At 42.4% G+C, this 12,513-nt stretch overlaps 1 protein-coding gene across 1 annotated transcript; it reads left to right on the forward strand.

Moving 5' to 3' along the window:
- The first annotated feature begins 309 nt into the window (after positions 1-309).
- Positions 310-11,029, forward strand: FKBP14 (FKBP prolyl isomerase 14). The gene is made up of 4 exons (XM_076331256.1): positions 310-506; positions 2,343-2,494; positions 5,936-6,063; positions 8,282-11,029. Exons 1-4 carry the CDS (start codon positions 310-312, stop codon positions 8,438-8,440), a joined length of 636 nt encoding a protein of 211 aa, XP_076187371.1. The 3' UTR covers positions 8,441-11,029.
- Positions 11,030-12,513: the final 1,484 nt, after the last annotated feature.

Raw genomic sequence — 12,513 nt, forward strand, 5'->3', positions numbered from 1 at the left:
ACGGACAGGGGCGTTTCCCAATGGGCGGCTGCTTCTTCTGGGCTCGCTCTGAGGCGAGCCAATCAGAGGGCGCGCCTCCGGTCCCGGACCGTCGGAAGCCGGGGGCTGCCAGCTGTGAGGGCCGTTGCCACGTCTGCTGGGCGGGCGAGAGTGGCCGCGCACCGGGCCCTACCCTGGCCTGGCCTGGCCTGGCCTGGCCTGGCCGCTGCTGCGGGGAGCCGCGCCGCTAGGCTCGTAGGGGAGGGGGTGCCGGATGGCGGCCCGGCGGCGGTGAGACGGGCGCCGCGGGGCCCTGGCTGTGGGGCGGCGATGGCGGCGGCGCTGCGGGCCGCCCTGCTGGGCGCGGCGCTGGGCTGCGCGGCCGCGGCGCTGATCCCCGCGGCTGACGTGAAGGTGGAGGTGCTGCAGAAGCCGTTCCTCTGCCACAGGAGGACCAAGTGGGGGGACATGATGCTGGTTCACTACGAGGGCTACTTGGAGAGGGACGGCTCCATGTTTCACTCCACGTAAGTAGCTCGCCCCGGGCGGCGCGCCTTCGGGCGGGCTGGTGGCTAAGCTTGCGCGGGGAAATACATCTGTATATATGTATTTTAATGTAGGTGATTTCCTAAATGTGGACCCCTTACAGTGGCCCGCAATCTATCTGCGAAATAGCTCTCTGAGGAGTGTTTTGTTGAGGGCGGATGGCTTTTTATTTTATTTTTGCAACTACCCCTCCCTCCAAAAACGCCCCAAACTTGCGTTTACCAGTGTGCAAGGAAACAAAAGCAATGCATGCATGTTCATAGCGTGCCCTAGATTTTATTTGTTACTGAATTAAAATAGCTTAAATAACGCTGCACAGATTTGTGTATGGGACCCTTTCCACCGCCACCTATTTTCAGAAAGTTTGGTTTGCCTTTATACTTCGACAGTTTAGGAAGCACTGACTCACAACGCTGTTGAAGACGAACACCAACAGTAAGCTTATCTCCTTTCCCTCTGCCAGATTGATGCTATAAAATAAATCTTGTTTAGCTTTTGTTTTCTTGTTAGTCTGTAGAAAGTAGAGCCGTGTGGTATTTGTTAAAAGATGGGGATGTTAGGCATCCTCTTCTGCAATTCAGACACAGGTTTTGGTATATGATCTCAGCGGTTTAATGAGTCTTCTGCTATGCATGGATTTGTCTGGTTTCTAAAGCAAACTTCTAGGGTAAGTCTGCCTCTAATTCAAAAAAAACCACGTTATATATATCCTTACACTACTGGCAGCACAAGGATACCTTTTCATTACTGAAACGGCATATTCTTCACCTGCCCCCGACCAGACAAATCAACATACCAGAGCCACAGTAATGCAAGCAGGAGGAAGAGCCAGAAATTCGGAGGGAGTCTGCTAACAGCCTGCAACGACTTGCTAATGTTGCCTTTCCTATAAAACATCAACGATGTGCTAATAGTGGGAGACAGCAAAATGCTCAAGTATCTGTAGGCTATGTCTGAAGTCTACTTTTGTGGAACATATTTAAAAAAAAAAAAAGACAATGTTTTGCATATTTATGCTCTTGCAGACAATTTAAACTAAAATCTCACTAATTTTCTCTTGTAGTTAACCTGCCTCTCTAAAAGGAGTTCTAGTGACACTCTTAAGTTTTTGCTGCTGACTAACTTCTGTAAGTGCTCTGTTTTCTTCTTAAGCACCTTTCCTGCACGACTAGTAAATCGAGCTTTTAAATTCTGTGTCTGTCAGTAGAGTGAAAGTAGTCCGGGTGTACCACCTGGTTAAATTGGAAAAGGGGCTTGTCTGCCTATTTTAAACTTGAATGTTTTGCATGCATTTTTTTCTGTTTTTCTAGACTATCTGTTGTGTAGTTGTTTTTTTTCCTAATGGCTTTTTTTGGAAGAGATGTGGCTGATTTTTTTTCTAAGCATTTTATAAGGTACATTGTAATCATGACCAAGCTGGTTCTTGACTTGCAATTTACCAAAGAATATGCATGGCCTTGAATGTAGACTTTTTTTTTTAAGTAGAAATGCCTTTCTGGTCTGATCAGTTTCAAAGTGGAAATAGGTTATCAGGGAAGTGAAGGTGTGGGGATCCAGGTTGCTGAGTGTTGTCATATACACACCATGGAGGAGATGTTTTATTTTTTTCCACTTCTTAAGGAACCTTGTCATGCAAGGCATAAGTTTTAAAGACTTTAGAAGTCTAGGTCTTTCATTTAAGAAATGCCAAGGTGCCAAATAGCGGTGTGTTTTTAATCATATATCTATGCTGTGAGCATCTTCCGTCTGCTCCATGTGCAGAATGTTTATGGAACTTGCTGTCTACAGACTAAGTGGTTTATTCCATTCTTTTCCAGTCACAAGCATAACAATGGTCAACCTATGTGGTTTACACTTGGCATAAGGGAAGCTATCAAAGGATGGGACAAAGGTTTGAAGGACATGTGTGTGGGAGAGAAGCGGAAGCTAACTATTCCACCAGCCCTTGCTTATGGAAAAGAAGGGAAAGGTAAAACACCTGAAGTCCTTCCCATACTTTAATTGTCTTTAATCTCTCTATTTTACTGTTAACTAAGAGGTTAGCAGGCTTTCAAGCTTTCCAGGCTGATTCCATTAAATAAGAAAAATTGATGGCGTCAGGTGCTCTTCTCACAAATTTATTTTCTGCAGAAATAACCATTAAGTAGTTACATGGTGAATGCAGGAAAAGACAGGAATTGATGGTAGCTGCTGTGCTGTATGCTCTGAGTGTCTTTTCTGTTAGTGCTGTGCTCAACAGTGCTCTGCTTTTTTTTTTCCTTTCCTTTTTACAGTCAAGCTGGAAGTGGTTGCTTAGGTAACAGTTGGCTTTTTGGCTGTTGCATCTGTGTTTGTGGTAATACTTCATGAATGTGCATGTGCAAGCCTTGTTCTTGTTTGCAGGTTTCTTTTAGAACCTGAATAATTTCCCTGTACTGCTGCCCTACCAGTTCTTAGCTGATACAGTGAAAAGTCACCGTTTGTTTCCATATAGGGACATTTAATTCTTTTCCTCTTTTAGCTATTTTCAGTTTGGGCAGTGTTCCCTATTATCCACAGTAGGATATGCTGGTACATGGGTAGTCATGCTGGCATCCACTGATAATGTATTGAATGATGTACAGACAGATAAAAACATTGTTTGTAGTGTTTTCTCAACCTGTCTACTACTGATGGTGTTTGGGCGTTTTCCTTTCAAACATTTCCAGATTCCTATTTTAACGGGAGGGCCAGATCTGCAATTTGCAGTTAAATGAGTGACAGTTTGAAAGATGCAGGAAGGTTACTTTTTCTGCTTATGGGGTTTGTTTTAGTTAACTTTTTTGAGCAATTATTAGAATATTTTTGTCATGACAACAGTTATCACAAATGACCTAAGGTAATGCAAGGATTCAAAGCAAAAAGGATAAATGTCTTGGAAGGTATAATCCTTCCTGCTACTGTCCTCTCCCTTTAATCTAAGACCATTTTAAGAACGAGTGTTTACATGTCTGTATCTTCTGGCAAGTAGGGCTGAACATAGGCTAAGTAGTACTCCATACATACAAGCATATTCCATACCCTCCTTTCTTGAAAGTATCCTTTTAAAACATCTATTTCTAGAAGCCGTGGTTTGGAGTTCAAGAGATAGTATTAGAAATAATCACGTTTCTAGTAGAGAACAGGGAACTTGTGGTGGTCAGTTAGTCGACCATATGCAGGGCACAGCTGTAAACTTCTCCACCAAAAGATACTAAATGTTGCAGCACTCACGTAGTCATCACAGGCCTAATTGCCTTGATTAATATGTAAAGCAGTACAGTTGTTCTTCAAAGACTTGCAAGCTTCACCTCGTGTGTTTAGTGCAGGGCTGAACAAGTAAACACTGCTAGCTGCTGTAAGAAATTACTTGCTTTAGGAAAACTTTGAAGTATTTGAACATAATTATGTTGCTATCTTCACATGATGCCCTTGAAGACAGAATTATTCCATATTCTTCACGCTTTCCTCTGAATGCACATAATTTCACTAGCCTCCCACCTGGTCCCTTGCTTGCTGTCTGACTTGAATGATGAGTCAGATGCCTTTTTCTGTAACACTCTGAAAAATTACCTGTGTTCCAAACTCTAAGCAGGCCACCGTGCCCTGTATTTCCAGAAGTTTCTGCACATTTATTCATCCCAGAAATGTACAAGCCCATTTGTTGCTGCAGCTCAGGGTGTATTTAACACCATAGCTCCAAAATAGTAGGTGTGGATTAGTTTGGGTTTTTTTCCCCTATCTTCTTAAGGCACAGGAATATTTTCTTGGGGTGCTGCCATCCAATATAGAAATATATTTGGTCCTATTCAGCCTCTCTCTATATAAGGAGCAAAGTGTTGTACTAGAAGGTCTTTGACAGTAGCTTCAGCCATCAGCGTGAAGGCATATCACACCATTGTAAAAGCCAATGCCTGATAAACTGAAATTAGGGGGGGGCGGGGAGGGGATGGTCTTTGGCACTATTAGGAAATTATCAGTCTGTTCACTTGCATCAAAAATGGAATGATGCCAACACGTCTTTTTAGCAGATTTATACACTTAGCTTCTGCTGTGTATTTGGAAATAGCTCAGTGCTTTGTGTGACAGTCCAGAGACAGCTATGGGATACTGACAGCATTGCTGCCCTTCTGTCATTCTCTGCAAGAAGAGTTTTTCCAGTGGCAGAATAGCGGGTACAAGGTGTCAATTGGCAGTGGAGAGGAATTTGGAGACTGGTGGGGTTATGGTGTATCAGGGGGACTGATCTCTACCTTCTTGCTACCCTGTCCATCTATCTTGGCTGTATGTTGCAGTAGTGGCCACCTGGCTGGCTGTACTGTCTCCTTCACTGTTTTGCACTAGCACTCTATCTGGCTCTGACCATGAAAGAAAGATTCAAGAATGTTGTCTCACAACCCTGTGATGACGATTGCTGAATATGAGCTCATATCAACATATACTAGTCTCTAACAAAACTAGTTGCATCTAAAGTTGCATATGTGCTGTAAGGGCTGCTCAGGGTCCAGGCTATGCTCTGAAATAGAATCATAGAATCATTAAGGTTGGAAAAGACCTCTAAGATCATTGAGTCCAACCGTCAACCCAACACCACCATGCCCACTAAACCATGTCCCTAAACACCTCATCTACACGTCTTTTAAATACCTCCAGGGATGGGGACTCAACCACTTCCCTGGGCAGCCTGGTCCAATGTTTAACCACTCAGTAAAGAAATTTTTCCTCATGTCCAATCTAAACCTCCCCTGGTGCAACTTGAGGCCATTTCCTCTCGTCCTATCGCTAGTTACTTGGGAGAAGAGACCGACACCCACCTCGCTACAACCTCCTTTCAGGTAGTTGTAGAGAGTGATGAGGTCTCCCCTCAGCCTCCTTTTCTCCAGGCTGAACAACCCCAGTTCCCTCAGCCCCTCCTCATGAGACTTGTTCTCCAGACCCCTCACCAGCCTCGTTGCCCTTCTCTGGACATGCTCTAACACCTCAGTGTCCTTCTTGTAGTGAGGGGCCCAAAACTGAACACAGTATTCGAGGTGCGGCCTCACCAGTGCCGAGTACAGGGGCACGGTCACTTCCCTACTCCTGCTGGCCACACTAGTTCTGATACAGGCCAGGATGCCATTGGCCTTCTTGGCCGCCTGGGCACGCTGCCGGCTTATGTTCAGCCGGCTGTCGACCAGCACCCCCAGGTCCTTTTCTGCCAGGCAGCTTTCCAGCCACTCTTCCCCAAGCCTGTAGCACTGCATGTATAGTTACACTTACCACCGTTACAGATACTTATCCTTGTTAGTTCAAATTGCAGGATGCTTTGAGAGTAGTAGGATTACTGGAACATTGCTCTGACACATATGGCTTTTGTATGGCACTGAGTATGTAGTTGTTTTTAACCTTTCTCCATGTTTACCATTTTGGGCAGGAAAAATTCCACCTGAGAGCACTCTGATTTTCAACATTGACCTTCTGGAAATTAGGAATGGACCAAGGTCTCATGAGTCATTCCAAGAGATGGATCTTAACGATGACTGGAAACTGTCCAAGCAAGAGGTGAGTAGGTTACCCTTCTTGTGAGCAAACCTAACAGGATGAGCTAGTGGAAAGGGAAAGATAAGCTTAACTTGATCCTGTTAGGGAAGTATCTAAACACAAGTTAGATTTTAGCTACTACTGTGCACAGAGCAACCCTGCAAGCAGAATACACACTATTTAAGAGCGGTTAAAGCAATTATTTATTGGGCAATGTGCAGTATGGGTAACTAGGACTAATGAGTTGTTAGCATAACTACTGAACTGATATGCTCATCATGAATGGTAAGACACCCAAAAAGTTGCTGCTGGCCAGGTGGTGGTTAGTCATGTGGGGAAGGGTGAGTCTCTGTTCTTCCCTGGAGATGAGAAGAGCTCAGCCTAGAGAAGAGAAGGCTTCAGGGAGACTTTATTGCAGCCTATCAGTACTTAAAGGGGGCTTATAAAAAAGATGGCGGCAAACTTTTTAGCAGGGCCTGTTGCGACAGGACAAGGGGGAATGGCTTTAAACTAAAGGGGGGTAGATTTACACTAGATAAAAGGAAGAAATTTTCTACGCTGAGGGTGCTGAAACACTGGCACAGGTTGCCCAGAGAGGTGGTGGATGCCCCAGCCCTGGAAACATTCAAGGTCAGGTTGGACGGGGCTCTGAGCAACCTGATTTAGTGGAAGATGTCCCTGCCTACGGCAGGGGGGTTGGACAAGATGACCTTTAGAGGTCCCTTCCAACCCAAACTATTCTATGATTCTATGACTTTCAATGTTGCTGCCTTCCAATTCTCTGCTTTTTTTGCCTTTGGAGTTTTATGCCTTTTTGTGTTGGTATCTTCCCTGCTGAATGCTCTTGAACTGGCTCAACAATTAAGCTCTTGTCTGTGCTTTGCCTTTCTTGCATGGCTTCAGCTCACATACTTTCTTAGACCTCAACAATAGATTTTTTTCAGTAAAACTAAGCCAAGGGTGCACATCTATGCTGCACCACACTGAGCCTTGGATCCCAGTGGAACTGCTGGACTGGGGGTTCAAAAGCAGCCTCAGTAAGCTGAGGCGTAGGCATGTGACCAGTGTGTGCCCCACACTTATGGGAGACTGGGATAAAGTAAAACATCTTAGAAATAAAACCAGACTTGGGCTTTTTGGAGTTAGTTGCTGATTTACTAATAAACTGGAATTAGAAATTCTTCTGCTGTAGAAGAATGCTTCTTCATAGCATTCACTGTCTGAAGGACATGAATTCAGCATTATTCACCTTCTGTTTGCCTCTTATTTTTAGTCTTCTGCTTTTCTGATGTGCAAAAGTCATCCATGAGAAGTTAGGATAAACCACCGCATTCTTTTTCATTTGGGGCTGGTACAGTTTGCTAGATGCAAAAGACTATTCTTTTGTACTGTGCATCAGACAGACAGTGTCAGTGTCTGTGTATTAAAAATATAAGCAATGAACCTAACAAATACCAGAATGTGAAATGAATAAAACAGACCTGAAACATGGCCCACTTATCTTGCTGCTAATAGTCCACTGTTACAGTTCTTGTTACGTAAGTGGTATCTGTTTAACAGGTGGGTATGTTGGTATTGATATTCTTGTAGAAGGCACTGCAATTTAGAACACTTAGGATCTCAATAGTTAAAACATTAAACTCAGTAAAAATAATCTGATATTGATTAAAACACTGCTCACCATTAGTAACTAGCTTAGTGTAAATAACTGTTCCAGTAGCCTGTTTAAAAGCTACCTTGAGTCTTTGTCCTTCAGAATTTTGAGATGTCTAGAAATAAATCTTTATTAATGTAATTCCCATTAGAGCAGCAAATGCTGAGGTTGTGGACACATTTCTGTATATATTTGGGGCGGCTGTTTACATCTACTGGTTTGTCAAATAGCTAGGATGTGAAAAAGCTGTTTGGGTCTCTGACCAATTGGTAGCTAATAACTTCTGCCTAGCTATTTATACTGTACTGTATAGACATCAGATGATAGGTTTCCCTGGCTCATTTTTCAGTCAGATACTATAAAGGTAGGGCAACTGACTTGCTAGTTTTACTGTTGCTTATATAACTAAAGAGTCTTTCATCACTGTACGAGGCTGCAGAATCAGACAAGTATTATTGTGGCAGTGGCATAGGAAGGTATCTATTGTCTAATACGACCATCCTGAACATAGTGGCCCTCTCTTACGCTACAGTAATCGATTCTTTCATAAGCCTAAAAACATTAACTCTCACTTTTGTCTAATAGGTGAAAATTTACTTGAAGAAAGAATTTGAAAAGCATGGAGCAGTGGTAAATGACACCCAGCATGATGCTTTGGTTGAAGATATATTTGACAAAGAAGATGAAGACAGTGATGGGTTTATATCTGCAAGGGAATTTACATACAAGCATGATGAGCTGTAGAAAAGGGTGGCATAATTTTTTTGACACAAATGGCAGTGACTTAGACTGTCTGGTTCTCTTGTCATCTTAATTCTGTGTTTTGGAGTTGACAGCTGCTGTTGGCAAAGAAACACTCTTTGTTTATATAAAAGAGAATTTCTGTTCATTATGTACAAATGTTTTAAACTATTTTAAAGTATGAAAATGTACCTCCTTTTATGCAGCAAAGACTTGCACATCAGTGTTTTTTTAAATTTTGTATTAACTTATTTTTCAGAAATGAAACAAACTTTCCAGTTATCAAACATTGTGAAAATCAAAATCTGGTTCAGTGCCTTTCTGTGATTTGTTTGTGTGTTAAGATCACTTTCAGCAACTCCTTTATGTGTAACTTCTAGTCTGTGGCTTAATTACTTGACCTTCCTTCTTGTGTGTCACTGCTTGAAAAGCAGTGTGCTGACCTTGCTTTTTTTCCTGCAGATTTTTAAAAGATGTGCTAGAAGGCATCAGCATCTCTTTATACAGCTGAAAAACTGATACAAAGCTGAATGAGAAGAATGACTACCCTGTGCTGATTTTGCCCTTCTAAAGGGAGAGTGTTACCAACCATGCCAATAATTGTCTGCATTTTTCTTTAAATGATGTGACCAAAGTAGTTTATTGTCAGACTTTCACTTTTAATGTCAGCAACATTCTAGGAAATGTCTGTAATTTGGAAAATACAAGTTATGCTGCAGTGCAGAAGTGGTGTCCTTTACACGTAAACACACGGTTGTTTTGAAACTTGGAGCTTGCATTCATGAAGAAAGATCATACCTTTCTCCTTCCAAGTTTTGAGGGAGATCTTGGGCAAAATGTTACAAGTCTGACGTTTTTACCATTTGCAGAAGGAAAAGAGCATACCGACAGGAGGATCAGTATGGCCTGAAGAAGAATTTGCATTGGCCTGCCTGCTTTGCTACTGTCCTTTTGCAGTATTTTCAAAAGTAGCACACAAGTGATCTGAATTTTAAATAATAAAGTGACTTTTTTAGAAAAGTAGAGGCATGAGGTAAATGTTATGGTGCTGTGTCTTTACAGAGATGGAGACCATGAGGATTTCAATTCTTACTTTGTGTTCGTTTGAACTGTTTCTGGAGAGGAAGAAACGTGTAGCAATTGTCTGTGGGCTCTTAAATGAGGGCAAGGTATCTCAGGGAAGGAATTAGCCTGTATTCTGGCATCACTAGCATGGGTCTCTGAACACAGTATTTTACTTGAAAAAAGTTGCTCCAGGCTATGTAGGAACACAAAGCAAATCCAGTTGTATGAAACTGAGATTGCTGCATTGTACTAATCCTTAACTATTGCAAAGTGAGACTCTACGTTCAAGGTTCTCAATGCTGTAGATGAGCTAGATGTTTTCCCTGCCACCTAGTGTTGTAGTAAGTATTAGAAGACTACCCTGTTAAACAGAGTTCAGCTGCGTATGAACATTACAGATTGCTGTCGATAGCAACTGTTTTGGGGGGAAAAAAGTATAAGTGAAGGTATGCAGTGGTGGGAGTTTTTGTTTTGTGTATTTTTTTCCTTCCAGGATCTGACATTTTGTGGCTGATGGCCTACGTTGATACGGAATTGTGGCCACATATTTTGATTTCGGTAACCTTTAGGTCTTTTTCCTCAGTGATGCCATCTAGTTTTCTTGAACCTATTTATACTTTTGCTTCCATAATGTTCTACAGCATTAAGTTTCACAGTAGAATAGTGTAAGAAAATATTTCCCTTTGTTTTTAGGCTTGTTACCTGTCCTGATTCTTGCATTGTGAGGAAATAATGAGTAATCACTACCTATCTAGCTCTTCTTACTGGTCATGGTTTTGCATATTGGTATTTTTTTTTTTCTCATCGCTTATGAAAATTAAGCTTGCCTGACTTCAGCTCTCCCAAGGTTGCTTGCATGTTCTGTGCTGGGTGTGTTGATTTCCCCTGCAGTCACCAGAGCAGTAGGCACTTGGGGGCAACTCGGCACATTTATGTTGTTCATGTTGTATTGGGATAGATGCCTTATCAAATAAGTTTCCCCTTTTTTTCCATTGACTACATGGGGAGCCTAGGCAATTAGCATAGCCTAGGCCGAGAAGGGCTAATAGGATATGAAGTTGACCCTTAAGGCAATCTTGCCGGGGACGTGGGAACTGGCAGATACTCAGCCAACCAAATGGGAAATACTGTTTGTGTGTGCGCTGCTGGGAAGAGCAGAACTGAGTCTTGCATTGGGTCTGTCAGGGTTTTAGATGTTTGTTTGCAGTGTTTAGCATGTTCTCTGAAAATCTGGCGGGGGAATGAAAGCATAAAAGCATGAAATAAAACTTGGCCCAGATTACTGACCAAATATACAAAAAGTTACGCTTAAATAATGGGGTGCCAGTGTATGCCTTCAGTAAGGGCCAACTGTTGTTTCATTTGTATTAAACAGGAGTTTGGAGTCAGTGAATGCTGTGAAATGTACATATGCATTATCTTCTACCTGGATTTTTAAAGCATTTCATAAAAATAACTTTCAGTGAACATGTACTGTAGTTAATTTGTTAATGCCAGTACAGTATTAAAGCTGCAGGACCAATATGCTTTATTTGGTGTTGTGTGTAGGTTTATGCCAGATGAGTGGATGGTTTTTGTTCTTGGCGCTTTTCTTGGTAGCTGTGTTTAAATTTCTGAAATTGAACTGAAAAAAAATTTCAAAAGTGTAGAATCAGCAGCAGATGTGAGAAGCCACTTCAACTTTATTATCGTTTGCTATCATTGAAGTCCTTCTGTGAAGATGAAGGGATTTCTTGGGTAGAAATAGCACTGCCTGTCTTAAGCAGATGCAATTGAGGTTGTTAGTCCACAGGGCATACTGCTGCAGTCCCAGCAGAAGCCAGCTAGCTGAACAGAGGCAGGCAGCTGCCTGCCCTCCAAGGGGAGAAGGAATATTGGAACTTCAGTGGCACTCGGCAACATTTTGGCTGGCTTACGCGTGAAGTGCAAGGTGTATTTCCTGTGAAGACACAAACCCTCGCCGCTTGTCTGTGAAATGCAGCACCTGAAAAAGTGGAGAGGGCTCAAAACATTGTGAGCGCGTACTAGATCGCTCCTCCTGCAGCTTCTAGCTGCCTTCATGCATTTCTTTCGTTGTTTTGTGGTTATATAGGAAGATGTTTTTTAGAACGGCAGCCTGTCATTCAGAGCCACTACCCAGCAATTACAGTGGAAGTTGCTGCCTTCTGTAGGTACAGAAGCAGCCTTCGGAGCTCGCTTTATTTGAAAATTCTTGATATGCAATGCAGTGACACAAGAAAGCTTTTGGCAAAGCTTCAGGAATGGTGCTTATAGTCTGAAATGTTTTTTAAAGCTTTCTTCCTTGAGATCAACTGACAAGGCAAACAGCATTGAAAATGAAGGAATCACTTTATTGGGTTTTAAATCTTTGCTTTTCAGTACCTTATGTCCTTGTGCTGCCAGCAACATCCCCAGTATAGAGGTGTTTTAGTGAGTACTATATGTGACAGAATCATAAAATTGCAGTGTTAAGTACATATTGAACAAACGGCTACCATAGTTTCTTCTTCATGACATTTGGAACAAAAGTGATCCATAGTGTGTTTCCTGAGTACTTCAGTGTAAAAATAGGTGGTACAGGTCAGCCTTTAAATTACAATTGTCTTTGTCGTAGGTGCTCCCCACACCCCATTGTTTCTGCTGTTAGATACGAGGTGGTCTATCCCTCAATCTAGAAATCCCAGTTTCAGATGGCAGGTGAGTATCAGTGGGATGGGGAGAGCTCATTGCTTTGGGGCATTCCTGGAAAAGGAGCAAAGCTAGGGGAAGTGTGGTGAAGAGAGTGGAAGTACGCAGGGTGATGTGAGAAATGCGCAAGATTTTGTTTCCTAGATCCTTTGGCATCTCCTTATTTGGCAGAAAGAACACTGGCAGCCACTGATGTAGGTACTGCAAATAATAAGGCTGGTTCCTGATCTTTGTTTAGAAATCACTGCTTCAGCCAGTTTCTATGTGGATTTTTACTCTTAACGATAGTTTAAATTCACACTTCCAAGGTCCATTGAAGAATA

This window comes from Aptenodytes patagonicus, chromosome 2 (genome assembly GCF_965638725.1).
Source record: "Aptenodytes patagonicus chromosome 2, bAptPat1.pri.cur, whole genome shotgun sequence".
NCBI lineage: Eukaryota > Metazoa > Chordata > Aves > Sphenisciformes > Spheniscidae > Aptenodytes > Aptenodytes patagonicus.

Bases quoted from the DNA above. Each gene is read 5' to 3' on its own strand.
- FKBP14 (XM_076331256.1), top strand. From the start codon at position 310: ATGGCGGCGGCGCTGCGGGCCGCCCTGCTGGGCGCGGCGCTGGGCTGC. The intron at 2,495-5,935 runs GTAAAACACCTG...CATTTTGGGCAG, and splicing joins TTATGGAAAAGAAGGGAAAG to GAAAAATTCCACCTGAGAGC. The intron at 6,064-8,281 runs GTGAGTAGGTTA...TTTGTCTAATAG, and splicing joins GGAAACTGTCCAAGCAAGAG to GTGAAAATTTACTTGAAGAA.